Source organism: Rana temporaria, chromosome 5, assembly GCF_905171775.1.
Source record: "Rana temporaria chromosome 5, aRanTem1.1, whole genome shotgun sequence".
NCBI classification, from domain to species: Eukaryota; Metazoa; Chordata; class Amphibia; order Anura; family Ranidae; genus Rana; species Rana temporaria.
In genome coordinates this window covers 152,929,948-152,947,693 of record NC_053493.1, presented here as the reverse complement: position 1 = coordinate 152,947,693, position 17,746 = coordinate 152,929,948, and the positions used below count along the sequence as shown (strand labels likewise).

The window sequence follows — 17,746 nt, the reverse complement described above, 5'->3', positions numbered from 1 at the left end:
GGCTTTACCAGTCATTGACGAGCACGCTCTCCTCTCCCCTGCAGCCACCGCTGGCTCACACAGGAGATCATGTAACCAGACTATCTGAAAATAGGTAAGTCTGCGAGTCGGGGGGGGGGGGGCAAATTAGCCCGGGCGCTGACAACCCACGCTACACCACTGGTGTGAGCGCAGATATAACCTTTGAGGGCAACCAAACTACTGATGCGGCCCTGATGAATTTGAGTTTGACACCCCTGTTCTAGAAGAAGAATGTGGTCTGCTAGGACAGAAAGTAGATGACAGCTAACATACTTGGGATGTCTCTTTAGTAAGTTGAATTTTCTTTTAAACAAATTGGGAGATATATCTAACCCACCACTTGCCAAGATAAGCGTCACTTTCATCAGCCATACTTACATCAGGAAAACCAAAACAGTTTTTCAACACATCCTTCAGAACATCAGTTCAACTTTAATTTAGAAAAATATTGTTGGGGAATTTTTAGGGTGCTTGCTTTCTGACCCCAAGTTTTAATATATGTTCACAACACCAAATACAAAATAAACTTTGAAGAACATACAATTGTTTAGTTCCATAGACACCACCATTGCAGCCCTTTCCTTAAAAATATTGGTTGCTTGGCTGTACTGCTTTCTACGGCATTGACCTGGATAAGTATGGAGGTCAGGATAGTCCTGAATTTCCATACATGATTGTTTTAGGTTATTATCTTCAGATGGAATGAAGCCATTAGATCAGCATGACAATCAAACTACTAGTATCCTTAGTAGAATGTCAAAGATGGCAGCCCCTATATCACTACAGACTTCCATTACTTAACAAGGAATAACCGTAGATGCAAAATAAGCCCATGCAAGCAATCTAAATCATCTCATAGTAACAGCCTAGTCAGATGATAGCTAGCTTACGAAAACCCAAAGCTTGAGCTTTGCAGAGGTTAAAGGCAGACTTCAATATTTTTTTTTTTTTTTACACCCACCCCCTCTCCCCAACTTCAATGTTTTTATGTGTATAGTCTCCTATACAATATTGCACTTCAAAACATTTGAACTATATCCAGCAGGTCTAAAAGGGCCAATAAAGGAACTTTTAGTTCAGTCAGCCCCCTCACTATATATAGGGTGCAACAGAGTAGCCATAGTGTCAGTGGGCCAGATTCACAAAGAGATACGACGGCGTATCTCCTGATACGCCGTTGTATCTCTGAGATCCGACAGTCGGATCTATGCGACTGATTCATAAGAATCAGTTACTCATAGATCTCCCTTAGATCCGACAGGTGTAAGTGACTTCCACCGTCGGATCTTAGGCTGCAATCTTCCGCTGTCCGCTAGGTGGCGTTTCGTGTTTTACTCGCGACGATTATGCAAATGAGGAGATACGCCGATTCAGAAACGAACGCCCGCCCGTCGCTTTTTTTTTACGTCGTTTGCGTTCGGCTTTTTCCGGCGGATAGTTACCCCTGCTATATGAGGGATAGCTAATGTTAAGTATGGCCGTCGTTCCCGCGCCGAGTTTTGAATTTTTACGTTGTTTGCGTAAGTCGGTCGCGAATACGGATGGCCGTAATTTACAATGACGTCCTAGCGACGTCATTTGGAGCATGTGTACTGGGAAATTTCGCCGGCAGCGCATGCGCAGTTAAATCGGCGCGGGGACGCGCCTAATTTAAATTGTACACTCCCCCTAGCCGCGGAATTTGAATTCCGCCGGGGGAGTTACGATCCGCCGGCGCAAGTTTGGAGGTAAGTGCTTTGTGAATACTGCACTAGCCTCGCAAAATTGCACCGGCGGATCGTAAATCACATAGATTACGCGGATCTAAAGATCCGCTAATCTATGTGAATCTAGCCCACTGAATTGAAAGCTGTTGCAGAAAAAGAAGCTGTCAAACTGCAGAGGGAGAAATTAGGGTCTGTTAGGAAACTGTACTTAAATTCTGATTGCTATCTCTTTGGGCAATCTCCTGTTTGCTGTCATCGTTAGCTGCTAACCTATCCTTATCAAACTTTTTGTTCTTTTGTTCTTTTTTACTGCAAGGCTTCCCTTTCAAAAATTGTATTTTGTTTCGGCTGTTGGTATTTTAGGGGTTTTACATTTTTTTGGGGGTATATTGTTTATTTTGTTGATAGGGCCTTTATTTCAATTTAGGCATGCACATTGGGGCTTAGCCTTGTTGTCCTAAATTGTCCTGTAGCTAGCCAATTTGACACCACTGTATTATGAGTTTTTTAGATTTTGTAGTAAAGCCCCAGCCTGTGCTGTTTGTCTCTAGTAAAGTTTGGCCTAGCCTTGCTATTTGAAATTGTACTGTTGCAGGCCAGTTTTACACTGCTGTGTCATCTGTGGTCTGTTAAATTAGAAGTCCACCCTAACGCTAAAATGCCTGCATCTACAGACATGCACTATCTAACACTAAACTCTCTAACCCTGTAGATAAGAAATCAGTATACATACCTTTTTTTGAAGCCGATCCGACCCGATCCCACACTGAGCTGTCAGCTGCGGCTTTGCTGTGGAGGCGGGTGCAGAGGACACGTCCGACAATGGAAGCCCCATATTAAGTCTATGGGTGACGTCACTCTCTATTCATTTAACAACCATTGTTGGCTGTGTCCTTTGCAGAGCTTCCGGATTGGATTGGCTTAAAAAAAAAGGTATGTATAATGATTTCTTATTTACAATGCTAGATAGATTAGTGTTAGATTGTGTATGTCCATAGATGCAGGGATTCTAGTGTTAGGGTGGACTTACACTTCAATTAATGTCCTTAAACATTTGCCTGTACTCTTTTTCTCCAGTACATTTCAGCCAATTCTCCCTCATTAAAATTGTCCTGGTGCTGGCCTATACTATACTAGTTCTATACTGCCGTGTATTAAATTATTAAATCTTAAAGTGAGTTTGACAGAAATTGGCCAGTGGCAGGCAGTGGAGTATTTAGGTTTTGTGCTACCCTAGGCCTGACTAAACTCGTACAACCCTAATTTAAATATGATCCACCCCTTCCTGTCATGGGCACACCCCTTGCTGTTTAAAACCTGCCCTGGGGACACTAGTTTTGAGGGCCTTGGGGAGGGGGGAGTTCCCTTAATCTGCAGAGATTTCCTCTCACTTCCTGTTTGGCTATGGGGCAGGAAATGAACGGATGGCAAAACAAACAAAAAAAAAACTAACAGGGGCTATAACCATCCCTTACTCTATCCAAAATGGGAAAAAAAGTGTTGCCTATAGTTCTACAAATTCCACAAATTTCTGCTAAATACTGTATATGGAGGACTAAGAGGATATAACCATGCCAGTGGTGCAGAAGAAAACATATAGCTCAGTGTTGAAGGTATGTGGTCCAGGCAGTGAGCAAAGGAAGGATCGAGGGCAGGAACAAATAAATCCATCTGCTTATTTTTCTCATCAGCAATCAACAGAAATAAAATTAAGATTCCCTAATATGTACAACTGACACAAGCAAAGGATTGCAGGAGAGTCCTACTACCTACCTGCCAGGTATAGATGACCATGTCAGTGTCCCTTGTGTTTGCACCATCCCTATCATACCAGCAGCAGTGCGGCCGCTTTATGGGGGCGCCAGATCGATTTATCTTGCGGCCCAGTCCACCTCATAAGACTGGCGCTACACTAAAAGTGTAGCGCAAACTGGCGGGGACTCTTTTCATGCTGCCCCCCCTGCAAAGTGCTGCCCTAGGCCTGGGCCTTGTTGGCCTAGGCCAAGATACAGCGTTGATGGCAGGACAGTTTTGCATCAGTGAGAACATGGACAGCCACAGTGAACTACTGTCCAATTTCGATTTGCCAATCTTTTACCATTGATGAAAAATAATTGTTCGCTGGTAGAGCTGCCTGAAAAAAAAAAAACGAAATATATTTTTTTTTAAACTAAATTTAACTAAGATAATTGTAGATAAAAACAAAAAGAATGATCTCCAGAGCCAAATATGTACCGCCAGTATAAGAGGTCAAAAACTGTCTGTGAAAATCTTACTGTTTTGTAAAACCAGGTACAGTTCTAAGGCCTTCCCTAAATTTGTTATGTAAAGGATTTACTGAAAGTACTTTTAGTGTTGCCCTTGAAAAGACCGTTTCCCTGCTGTACGGTATTAGAAAGAAAAAAAAATTGCCTCTTAGCCCTAAAAATAAGCCAGATTTTAACAACAAAGTTGGCCTCCCTGACTTCATTGGGATTTGTCTCTCGGTTTGGGTTTGCCGAATTATGAACAAGAGTCGCCAACCCCTTGGCATATCGAACCCTGCCAGATTCTCCCATCGTTATCAATGAATAGTTTTAAGAAAGCACCCTTTATATATAAGTGCACTTACGTTCCACAAAGTAAGAGCTGGCATCAACCTTCCAGACTATCTGCCCCCGGTGAGAGCCATTCACACCACGGTTCTTGTAATCCAGAAAATTTTCAGACAGCACTTCATCTGCAAACAAGGTTGAGAAAGTTGAATGAGAAACACAAAGTACTTGAAAAGTGTATATAAGCCCAAGAACAAAGATGTAATATACTGTAACTTAACAGTCTTTAGATGTGGTGGCTAAAGGTTTTTTTTTCAGAAAAGTACCTGCTGATCCTGCCATAAATCCATTGTATTAGTAACTTCACCTGTACTGAATTGAAATCTCAATGTTATCAACTTTCTTAGTTTCAACTTTTTTAGTTCTTTTTGGTAAACTACAGAACACCTCTCCATATGCTGCGGAGGCAAGAAAGAGGAAGGTGTTTGTAGTTGAAATCAGGAGAGAAGCCTAGGTTGACAAACTGTTCCACCATAGATAAGAGTAAAATTAGTTAGCTTTGTCCCCCTAGGACAAAAAGTGTGTTATTTGCAAGATCACCAAGTGAAAATAAAGAAAAGGAAGCAAAAATAAATGTCCAGCCACCACATCTAAATATTACTAAATTGCACCCAATAAGTCTGTGAATGAAATTTAACCACTTCCATACCAGGTACTTACGCAGCTTCCCGCCCAAGCCAATTTTCAGCTTTCAGCACTGTCGCACTTTGAATGGCAATTGCGCGGTCATGCTACACTGTACCCAAACAAAATTGGCGTCCTTTTTTCCCCACAAATAGAGCTTTCTTTTGGTGGTATTTGATCACCTCTGCGATTTTTTTTTTTTTTGCGCAACAACTAAAAAAAGGCTGAAAATTTGGAAAAAAAATTACGTTTTTATTTTTTTCTGTTAATTTTTTTGTAAATAAGTTTTCTCTTTCAATTACGGGCACTGATATGGCGGCACTAATGGGCACCGATGGACATCGATGAGGTAGTACTGACGGGCACAGATGAGGTGGCACTGATTGGCGGCGCTGGTATGCGACACTGATGGGCACACATAGGCGGCACTGATGGGCACACATAGGCGGCACTGATGGGCACACATAGGCGGCACTGATGGGCACACATAGGCGGCACTGATGGGCACTCATGGGCGGCACTGGGCACTCATAGGCGGCACAGATGGGCACTCATGGGCGGCACTGATGGATACTTATGGGTGGCACAGATGGGCACTGGGCATGGATGGGCACTGTGGGGTGGCACTGATGGACACTGGGGTGGCACTGATGGACACTGGGGTGGCACTGATGGACACTGGGGTGGCGCTGATGGACACTGGGGTGGCGCTGATGGACACTGGGGTGGCAGCACTGATTTTTGCCAGGTTGCCAGTCAGTGCCCATTTGTGGGCACTGACTGGCATCTTTTTCTTTATGCTTTTTTTTTATTTATTTTTTAGACTTTTTTTTTTTTTTTTCTGGCATTTTTTTTTTTTTGCCCACCCTGGTGCTCCAGGGTGGGCATCCCTGGTGGTCCAGTGTGGCGATCCGAGGGGGGGCTGCGCTGATAAACAATCAGCGCTAACCCCCCCTGTCAGGAGAGCCGCCGATCGGCTATCCTCTACTCGCGTCTGTCAGACGCGAGTGAGGAAGAGCCATCGACGGCTCTTCCTGTTTACATCGTGATCAGCCGTGGTTGGACACGGCTGATCACGTGGTAAAGAGTCTCCGCCGGAGGCTCTTTACCGAGATCGGAGATGCAGGGTGTCAGACTGACACCCCGCATCACCGATCGCCGCGATGCGCGCCCCCACGGGCGCGCGCGGCATGAAATCCTGCAGGACGTTCTAGAACGTCCTGTCAGGATTTCATAACCACTTCCCGGACGTAAATCGGCCATAGGCCGGGCTGGAAGTGGTTAATGGAATAGCTGGTTATTTTAGTAAGGCACAGAGCAAAATGGAAGGGCAGTAATCCTTAGTAACCAATCAGAATTCCACTTAATAAAACTGAAATCTGGTTGTTATTGAATGCAAATTTTGCATGTCTTTTGCTATTGTTAATACTATTCTGCTGAGAAAACCCTTTGATGAATCCGTCTTCCAGGCGCAATATATATTTCAACCCAGGGGAGGGCTGACAGCCTTAGGCCTGGGGGGCAAGTCCAGTCAAATGGCCCATAGAGCGTGGAAAAGTGATGGATCGAGGAAAACAGTCTAATATTTTTCATGATCACAAGAGTCCGCACATAGGCCTCCCCTTACATCAGAGTCCGCACATAGGCCTCCCCTTACATCAGAGTCCGCACATAGGCCTCCCCTTACATCAGAGTCCGCACATAGGCCTCCCCTTACATCAGAGTCCATGCAGAGGCCTCCCCTTACATCAGAGTCCGCACAGAGGCCTCCCCTTACATCAGAGTCTGCACAGAGGCCTCCCCTTACATCAGAGTCCGCACAGACCCCATATACATCAGATCTGATGTAAGGGGAAACTTAATTTAAGGGTGCATGCTGTGGACTATTGTGTAAAGAGGGTCTCTGCTCACCAAAGCCTGCCCCCCTCCCCTTTAACAAAGTCCACAGAGCACCCCTTTTTATACACTGGGAGGCAGGAGAGACTAGAGAGGGTGAGCTTTCCAGGATGGAGGCTGAGGCGCAGGCAGGCTGTCTGATGCTTGTTTGGGTTCAAACTTCCTGTCCAGTGCCCACACATGCCCGGGGAGTGTGGGCAGGGCAGACTCAGAAGGAGAAGGAGCACATGAGCTCTATCTTACCTTGTGTCTGTGCAGAGAGAGAAGGGGATGTCAGCGCTGGTGTGCGCTGAGGCTGAGCCATGTGTGAGAAGAGACATAGCTCAGCTCTGCAGCCATCTACCTCGGAGCTGACACAGGCACGGCTTCACAGTGGGAGGTGAGCAGCGGCCGTGACCTGTGTTAACAGAGCTCCAGCAGGCATATTCCTGCTCTGCAAAAACAGCATTTGGTAGTGGTGGCCGGTGGCTGTGCATAGTGTCACCAGCCCGGGGGGAGATTTCCACCCTGCCCCCCCTGCCAGCCCTCCCCTGTTTCAACCTAGTAAAAGCACAAATAAAAGTCCAAAAACAACATAAGTTATGATGTTGATATGGCAGTGTCACGCAGGCACTTTACGAGCCAATGCTATTTATACCTTCAATAGCTGTAGATGTCAATTATAGCTTAATGGCCAAACAGTACACCGCAAAATGTATTTTACTATCCTATCCATAGGCTCAGAAAGGCTTCTTTCAGCTGGTTTGAAGGCAGCATCTCCTACCACCTTTTGATGCCTGCATTTTTGTGATGACCCATTATTATGTGACACCTCACCTAAACAAAATTCTTATTCTCAAAAAAACAATCACAGGCATCCACTACATAACGCACAGTTCCACCCAGAAATGGAACTTCCACTGTCTGGATTCCTCCCCCCCCCCCCCCTCCAGTGTCACATTTGGCACTTTCAGGGGGGAGGGGGGGAAGCAGGTATTTGCTCCCACTTCCAGCGAAAGATCGCTGCAGTGATCTACACCATGTCTGGCCCTTCCTCCGTCCCTCCTCAGAACACACAGCGCGACTCGCACATGCGCAGTAGTTAGTTGTGGTTATGTACACTGCTCTATGCACAGTTACACTACACATACCATAGTCCCTAGTCCATATCTGTAGTGAGCAAGGGAGGGTGACTAAGTTCCTACATACAGTGGGACTAAGGAGAATAAAGGTAGCCAGCCTTTACGGCTCCTTCCACGCGAGGCGGACTCTGTCGCTATGGAGTCCTCCTGCTCCCGCCGGCTCAGTGGGAGATCTGTCCGTTGATCTCCACTGAGCTGGCGGATGACAAGCTCCTCTCTGCTCACTGAGAGGGGAGGGGCTTGTCGGGCACCGCTATCTCCTATGGGGAGATCGGACGAAAACGGACAGCATGTCCGGTTTAATCAGATCTCACCTGATCCGATCCGCCATGGACGGATGGGGACGTATCCCCATACGTCTGTTTTTAGCAGATCAGGTCGGATGTCAGCGGACATGTCTCCGCTGACATCCGACGCTCCATAGAGATGCATGGAACGGTCGTTCAGGTCCGCCGTCAAAACTGACAGGCGGACCTGAACGGTCCGTTTGTGTGAAAGGGGCCTAACAGGAATTTATAGCTTTTTTACTGAAAAAAATTATAAAAGGAATTCGGAGTCTGAAAGCATTAAAAGGTAATTTTTGAGTTAAGAATACATACTTGTATATGTATGTATATGTATATATATATATATATATATATATATATATATATATATATATATATATATATATATATATATATATATATATATATATATATATATATATATATTTAAACTAGAGTTTAGGGTCACTTTAAGAACACAGATGTAAGAGGAAGAATGTGATGTAACATGCCAGAACCCATTCACCTTACTGAAATGTTACTTTTACAGCTAATTAACTTCATGTTATCTTTTGGGGTCTATTTAAAAAACATTTGTTGAAGGCTGAACAAAATGTCTCACTACGGGGGTTATTCAGAAAGAGTTAGGCTGGCGTATCAGTAGATACGCCGACCTAACTCGGAATCTGCGCTGTCCTAAGTTTAAGTGTATTCTCAAACAGAGAATATGTAAATCCCTAGAAACGCCTATTCACGAACGTACGCTCGGCCGACGCAGTACAGATAAGCCGTTTACGTAAAGCATTTTCAGGCGTATAGTTATTCCATCAAATAGCTGGACTAGTAATGTTAAGTAAGGCCGTCGTTCCCGCGTCGAAATTTGAAAATGTTACGTTGTTTGCGTAAGTCGTACGTGAATAGGGCTGATAGGCTAATTTACGTCCACGTTAAAACCAATACGTCCTTGCGGCGTACTTTGCAGCAATGCACACTGGGATATGTACACGGACGGCGCATGTGCCGTTTCTAAAAAACTTCAATCACGTCAGGTCAACCCATATTACCATAAAACACGCCCCCTCAGCCTATTTTGAATTGGGCGCGCTTATGCCCGCCGCATTTACGCTACGCCGCCGTAACTTAGCAGGCAAGTACTTTGTGAATACAGTACTTACCTTGCAAACTTACTGTGGCGTAGTGTAAATGCCATACGCTACGCCGCCGCAACTATGCGCCCGCCTACCTGAATCCAGCTATACGTTTTCTAATAGATTAATTCTTGTATCTTCTGCTCCATCTAGTGGCCAAAATATGGTATATTTTCTCAATGAGGTATTTCAGAAAACCTTTCTACTTTGATCACTAGATGGAGCTGATGGCACAGGAATTATTCTATTAGAAAACATACCATGAAATTTCTTTCAACTTGCACAAATGTTTCTAACTTTTGTGCAGCACGTTTTACAAATGGATCCCTTTGTGTTATGAAATGCCGCTGATACTGCCAAGAAGAGTAATTACTGTCAAAATAACTTTAAGTGCAGATAAACTGTACATTGTAATGGCAATAAGTGTGTCTCTGCAGGGTGTAAAAGAACATAGCTTGTTAGTTCCCTACTCATGACTGTGCTAATAAAAATACTAGACTGTTCAGGTAAATGCCTAAATACACAGCTTCATATGTGTTAGATAGAAAAAAATTAGTCCTCCAGTACCACTGTGGACTTAAAGCAGACCTACTCTGTATCTGAGCACCACAAACCAAAAACTTTGATTCATTCACTTTTATTAGTCAAAGCACACTAACCCATCCATCAATGTCTCCATGCTTTCAGTAAGGGCAGATAACGGGGGTGGCGGCAAACAGTGCACCCACCATTTGCTATTCTAACACACCTGGGTGGGCCCCAAGCGCAATGCTCTGCGTCCAGAACCCATCCTATTTTGAAGACTTATTAGAGCCTCTGACTCTAATCAGGTGTTCAAAAAAAAACAGCAGCTGTAATTTATGCGCCTGTCGTCCTGAAAGGGGCTGGACGCATGAATAGGGGGTGGCGGCGATGGAAAGGGGAGGCGGCACCTGTGCGCCCTAATGGATGGGCTGCCCCTGCTCAGAACAGAGAGCAGTCACTAGTGGTGTACCACAAGGCTCTGTACTAGGTCCTGTTCTATTTAATCTCTATGTAAGTGATCTAACTAAAGGTTTGTTGGGGTAGGTATGTCTTTTTGCTGATAATACAAAGGTGTGTAATAGGGTTGATATCCCTGGAGGGGTCTGTAACATGGAACATGATTTGGCATTGTTGGAAGATTGGTCGAAGCAGTGAAGACTGCAGTTCAATGTTTCTAAATGTAAAATAATGCACCTAAGGAGAAAGAATCCCTTGAGAATGTACAACATTGGTGTTACAGTGTTAGCCAGCACTACAGAAGAAAAAGATTTAGGGGTACTTATTTCAGATGATTGCAAAATGAGCAAACAGTGTGACCAGACAGTGGTAAAAGCGAATAGAATTCTGGGGTGCATCACTAGAGGGATCATTAGCAGCAGTATGAGTTTCTGATTCCTCGATATCGATCTTTTGTGAGACCTCATGCAGAATACTGTGTCCAGTTCTGGAGAACTCACTTACAAAAAGATATTGGTAAGATAGAACGAGTCCAGAGATGGGTAACAAAAATGGTGACAGGTCTGGGGGATAAAACATATCGAGAGCGACTTCAGGAACTTAATATGTACAGTCTGGAGGAAAGAAGGGAAAGGGGAGACATGATTGAAATCCAGTGGCGGCTAGTGCTCCAAATTTTTGGGAGGGCGCAAACAATTGAAAAAAAAAAAACATCAATTGCAGCCTCACGGTGCCCATAAAACGCAGCTACTGTGCCCATCAATTGCCACCACTGTGCCATCAAACGCAGCCACTGTGCCATGCCATCAAACGCAGCCACTGTGCCATGCCATCAAATGCAGCCACTGTGCCATGCCATCAAACACAGCCACTGTGCCATCAATTGTCACCACTGTGCCCATCAATTGTCGCCACTGTGCCATCAATTGTCGCCACTGTGCCATCAAATGCAGCCACTGTGCCATGCCATCAAACGCAGCCACTGTGCCATGCCATCAAATGCAGCCACTGTGCCATTAATTGTCACAACTGTGCCCATCAATTGTCGCCACTGTGCCCATCAATTGCCGCCAGTTTGCCCCCCTAAAAAACCCCCCGCCAGATTGCTTCCCCCCGTCCCCCAGGAATTACCTTTCTCGAGTCAGCCATCCTCCCTCCACACTCCCTCAATGTCTTCTCCCGAGTCCCGCCCTCGATGTCGCTTCAGCCCATCAGGTTACCGGTAACCAGACCCGGTGAACCTGATTGGCTGAGACGAGTGTCAGTGTTAACCATAGAACGCACACCCAGTACATCCCCTGGTTAACTATTTGCTGGCTCTGAAAGGCACTTCCAAAAACCAACAAACTAATGTTATTCAGATGGCCGGTGCTCACTAGGGGGCCGGTCATCTGAATAGTGGGCGGTAGCGGCACCGGTAACAATACATAGAGATTCATGCAATGCATGAATCTCTATGTATTATAGACTTGAGTGACGGCGCAGGAAAGAGGGGGCAGCGCTCCTGCGCCCACTATGGAAGCACCACCACTGTTGAAACCTTTAACCATTTTAATATGAAACCAAAATGAAGAACACGGGGACATGACCTCAAAACGAATTTGAGGGAAGTTCAAAACTAATCTTAGAAATTATTATTTTACTGGAAGGGTAGTTGATGCTTGGAATAAACAGAGCATATATCTATAGTCAGACAACAAAGTTAACAAAAAAAAACAAACAATAAAAACAAAACAAACAAGAAAATAAATAAATAAATACAAAAACAAAAAAAATGGGCATATTCAATGGACTACTCTGTCTTTTTCTGCCATCACTGTTCTATGTTTCTACTTGTTTTGGCTATAGGACAGGTAGTGAAGGGAAATCTCCCAAATGAGACATAGACACAAACCTAACCAGGGTTATAACCCTCCCTAAGGCCTGATTCGCACCTATGCATTTTTAGTGCTTTTTGCATTTTGCAGATTTCCACTGCAGTCCATTTAACATGGTTTCCTATGGAACACGTTCTGTAGTGCAAATCTGAAAATTGAAAAAAGGACTAAAAATGTAAAGGTGTGAATCAGACCTTACTCTATACAAAATGACAGAAAAAGGTTAGTTCCACTTTAAGTGTGTATTTGATTATTTCTTCTTTGGGATGCAAGTGCCGTGACGTCAGATTGCCCCTCCCCTAGGCGTTACGCCACAGGGGCATGTGGCTTTCTCAGGCCGCAACTGCTGAGTTTTTACGGTGTCATGTATATAAACAGTTTTAAACAAATGCGGCAAGAGTTTGCTATGTTACAAGCGCCTTGTAAATGTAAGTAGTATATTGAGTAGTGAAACAAAAAAAGTGGGTATCTAAAGCGCTAGCCAACAGTGAAAATGATAAGTGACCAGTGAAAAATCTAAATGCTGCTCAAATCTAAATTGTGCTAACAACAAATAAAAGGTATAAAGTGGGAGTGATGAGCGCAAACTGAAAATCTAAAAGTGAATGAAAGACAGTCAGTCAGCAGACAGTCATCTATAGGTGAACTCAAAAAATGGCAAAGACTGTGAACCATAAATTCAAGTCCAAAACATGAAACAAATGTGACTAATGCATCAAAACATGTAAAAAAAAAATACAAAGTGTATAAATCAAATGGATGAACTTGTTTAAAAACTTCTGCCCTTAGACATCAATGTAGAAAATCTAGATGAGACTTCACAGTGATTGAGCTCACAGAGCGCTTACCTCCAGTTAGAGGATAATGCGTGTCAACGAAATCCTCCAAATGCTGGGATGGAATCCAGGAACGTTCCCTCCAGTCAATGGATAATGTGTGTCCACGAAATCCTCCTAATGTTGTAATGGAATCCAGGGGCGTTCTCTGTGTACAATAGCTGTGCAGGTCCAGGCACAGTGGAGTCAGCTCACAAGCGGCCACAAATGTTAACGGGAACAAAATGAAGGAAAAAGACTCTCATCGTAAAGTATGTAAGCACTTTTAGAAATTTAATGAAGATAAAATGTGCTTACATCAAAGAAACAAATAAAAAAGCCAAACAACGGCACTTCCGGTGGACGGTCAAGGTAGACGTGACCGGAAGTGACGCGATACCCTGACCGTCCACCGGAAGTGCCGTTGTTTGGCTTTTTTATTCGTTTCTTTGATGTAAGCACATTTTATCTTCATTAAATTTCTAAAAGTGATTAAATACTTCACGATGAGAGTCTTTTTCCTTCATTTTGTTCCCGCTAACATTTGTGGCCGCTTGTGAGCTGACTCCACTGTGCCTGGACCTGCACAGCTATTGTACACAGAGAACGCCCCTGGATTCCATTCCAACATTAGGAGGATTTCGTGGAAACGCATTATCCATTGACTGGAGGGAACGTTCCTGGATACCATCCCAGCATTTGGAGGATTTCGTTGACACGCATTATCCTCTAACTGGAGGTAAGCGCTCTGTGAGCTCAATCACTGTGAAGTCTCATCTAGATTTTCTACATTGATGTCTAAGGGCAGAAGTTTTTACACAAGTTCATCCATTTGATTTATACACTTTGGACTTTTTTCACATGTTTTGATGCATTAGTCGCATTTGTTTCATGTTTTGGACTTTAATTTATGGTTCACAGTCTTTGCCATTTTTTGATGTTTCTATAGATGTTTTCAGTCTGCTGACTGTCTTTCATTCACTTTTAGATTTTCAGTTTGCGCTCATCACTCCCACTTTATACAGTATATTGAGTAGACCCCAGATTGTTGTCACAAGATATGTTTACATTACTTGTAACAGAAATAAAAGTGCTAAAAAAAATAAAAATAAAATAAAATGTTTTAAAGTACCCTCGTCCCCCCCATGCTCAAACACACGTGTTGGTCCTGCATGCATATGTCAACGGTGATTGCACCACACATGTAATGTATTGCTACGAATGTTAGGCCACGTACACACCATCGGTCCAAACCGATGAAAAAGGACTGAAGTTCAGTTTCATCGGTCCAAACCGACCGTGTGTACGCTCCATCGGTCTGTTGTCCTTCGGTCCAAAAAAAGAGAACTTGCTTTAAAATCGAACCGATGGACGGCTGACCGACAGGTCAAAACCGATGGTTAGTACACAAAAGCATTGGTTCAAAACCCGCGCATGCTCAGAATCAAGTCGACGCATGCTTGCAAGCATTGAACTTTGTTTTTTCAGCACGTCGTGTGTTCTACGTCACCGCGTTCTGACCCGATCTGTTTTGGAAACAATGGTGTGTACGCACATCAGATCATCAGTCTGCTTCAGCGGTGAACCGATAAACGGTCCGTCAGACCATTCTCATCGGATGGACTGACCGTGTGTACGCGGCCTTAGAGTGAGAGCAACAATTCTAGCACCAGACATCCTGTGCAACTGGTAACCTATAAAGGCGTTTAAAGCATCACCTATGAAGAATTTGTAATACTGTAGTTGGTGCCATTCCGCAAGAGTGCACAATTTTAAAGCATGACATATTAGGTGTCTGTTTACTCAGCGTTGATATTTTAAAAATTGTGTCTTATATTGTGTTTGTGTGCATTAAAATTCCTCTGGTATGGATTTGGGGGGGGGCACGTGTTTTTTTATTTTTTTTTATTTTGGTGTGCAGGGACCCCTTCCTATCCATATCAGACCCAAAGGGCCTGGTATGGATTGGGGGGACCCCACGCTGTTTTTTTTTCACAATTTGTTTTTTTGCTGACAATTCTTTTTTTTTTTTTTTTTTACATTCAGCTGTCAGCAGAAAAAATAACGCAAACCACATCAAAAATTGCATCACAAACGCATCACACAAAATGGCTCCATCTGTTTCGTGTGACGTCACTACGTACCAGCTTGAAGGCGAAGCCGTGGCTGTGTGGAATATTTCCTTTGCTTTCCAAATGTCTTTTTTCCTGTGCAGTGGATTTTTTTTAAATAAATGTTGTTTTTAAAAACTGCACCCTACTGAAGCCTTTTTCTTCCATTATCCTCCTTATATGCGAGTGCCTGCGCTGGGATGTGCTGCATGGATCCAACAGCTATACGGGATACAAACAACAAGTGAAATCTCTACCTCATAAGGAAGGATTGCCCAGAATATAACTGAGGAGTGGAATATCTTTGTTGGCTGATTATTTGTGAGAGCGAATTTGATCTTTATAACCTGAGATCCAATCCTTCTGGTAAGAAGTGAGTATTGATTTGGAGAGAGCACCTGATTGAAGCACTTTTGTTTGTATATCACCTTTCACTGATTGAGCACAGATAATTGGACTATTTGACCGTGGACTGGATTTATTTATTTTTTTATATATTTTTTTTCATGACTGAATTCATTCAATGATTTACCACGGATATGATTTGGAATATGTGTCACTTATAAATAAGTGATAATTACGGTAGGTTATATACTTTATTTATTTACAGATTGGTTGTGTATTTAGGCTTACATAAGTAGCAGCATGTTTTATCACATACTATTTGTTTCACATTTTTCATTTTGTTTTTTACACTATTTGGGCAAGCGCAGAATATTTATATATTTTGAAACATTGTTTGTATTGCTATTAATTAGGGATGAGCTTCGAGTTTGAGTCGAACTCATGTTCCACTCGAACAATTAGGGGTGTTCGCGGCAAATGCAAAAAGCCGCGGAACACCCTGTTAAAGTCTATGGGAGAAATCTAAAGTGCTAATTTTAAAGGCTAATATGCAATTTATTGGGGACCTGGGTCCTGCCCCAGGGGACATGTATCAATGCAAAAAAAAGTTTAAAAACGGCCGTTTTTCCGGGAGCAGTGAATTTAATAATGCTAAAAGTGAAACAATAAAAGTGAAATATTACTTTAAATTTTGTACCTAGGGGGGGTGTAAAGTTAGCATGTGAAATAGCGCATGTTTCCCGTACATAGAACTGTCCCTGCACAAAGTGTAATTTCTGAAAGAAAAAAATACATTTAAAACTGACTTGCGGCTATAATGAATTGTCGGCTCTGGCAATTCAGAGAGAATTCATTCATAAAAAAAAAAAAATAGCGTGGGGGTCCCCCCAAATTCCATTACTAGGCCCTTCAGGTCTGGAATGGATATTAAGGGGAACCCCGTCGTCAATTTAAAAAAAAAGACGTGGGGTTCCCCCCAAATATCCATTCCAGACCCTTCAGGTCTGGTGTGGATTTTAAGGGGAACTCCACCCCAAATAAAAAAAAATGGCGTGGAGTTCCCCCAAAAATTCACACCAGACCCCTTATCCGAGCACGTTAACCTGGCCGGCCGCAGAAAAGAGGGGGGACAGAGTGCGCCCCCCTCCCTCTCCTGATCCATACCAGGCCACATGCCCTCAACATGGGGAGGATGTCCCCATGTTGATGGGGACAAGGGCCTCATCCCCACAACCCTTGCCCGGTGGTTGTGGGGGTCTGCGGGCGGGGGGCTTATCAGAATCTGGAAGACCCCTTTAACAAAGGGGACCCCCAGATCCTGGCCCCCCTATGTGAATTGGTAATGGGGTACATTGTACCCCTACCATTTCACGAAGGAAGTGTAAATAGTTGGAAAAAACACACACACACCGTAGAAAAAAGTCCTTTATTAATAAAAAAAAAGAAAGAAAATCCAGCGGTGGTAATCTACTCGGTCCCAGCTCCCTGCTCCAACGTTGTCTGTATCCAGCGACAGGTGATCTCCGGTCCAGCGATGAGAAGATCCATCCATCCAGAGCGCAGCCACGCAGACCTCCTCTCTCCGCTGGACACAGCCCAGCGAATGACGCGGCTGAAGCTGTGACATTTCTTATATAGGGGAGGCGGGGCAACCCGTCACATGACCCCGCACCCTCTGATACAAGGGGGAAGACTGGGCTTCCCCAGTGACGTAGCAGAGGGTGCGTCAGAGGGGGCATCCCCTATATAAGAAATGTCACAGCTTCAGCCGCGTCTTTTCTGCAGCCGACCAGGTTAACGTGCTCGGATAAAGGGTCTGGTGTGAATTTTTGGGGGAACTCCACGCCATTTTTTTTTAAATTTGGGGTGGAGTTCCCCTTAAAATCCACACCAGACCTGAAGGGTCTGGAATGGATATTTGGGGGGAACCCCACGTCATTTTTTTTTATGAATGAATTCGCTCTGAATTGCCAGAGCCGACAATTCATTATAGCCGTTTTAAATGTCTTTTTTTCTTTCAGAAATGACACTTTGTGCAGGGACAGTTCCATGTACTGGAAATGTACTGGAAACATGCGCTATTTCACATGCTAACTTTACACCCCCCCAGGTACGAAATTTAAAGGAATATTTAACTTTTAGCATTATTAAAATCACTGCTCCCGAAAAAACTGCCGTTTTTAAAACTTTTTTTGCATTGATACATGTCCCCTGGGACAGGACCCAGGCCCCCAAACACTT

The 17,746-nt window shown here is 43.8% G+C and overlaps 1 protein-coding gene across 4 annotated transcripts in view; it reads right to left on the bottom strand.

Annotated features, from left to right (window-relative positions):
- The window catches only part of HECW1 (HECT, C2 and WW domain containing E3 ubiquitin protein ligase 1), a 418,742-nt gene that overhangs the window by 214,445 nt on the left and 186,551 nt on the right, over positions 1 to 17,746 (bottom strand). For all 4 annotated transcript variants that reach the window (XM_040353252.1, XM_040353251.1, XM_040353253.1 and 1 more), the window contains one exon: positions 4,339 to 4,446. In XM_040353252.1, coding sequence (XP_040209186.1) covers positions 4,339 to 4,446 — 108 coding nt within the window. The remainder of the gene's footprint in view (positions 1 to 4,338; positions 4,447 to 17,746) is intronic.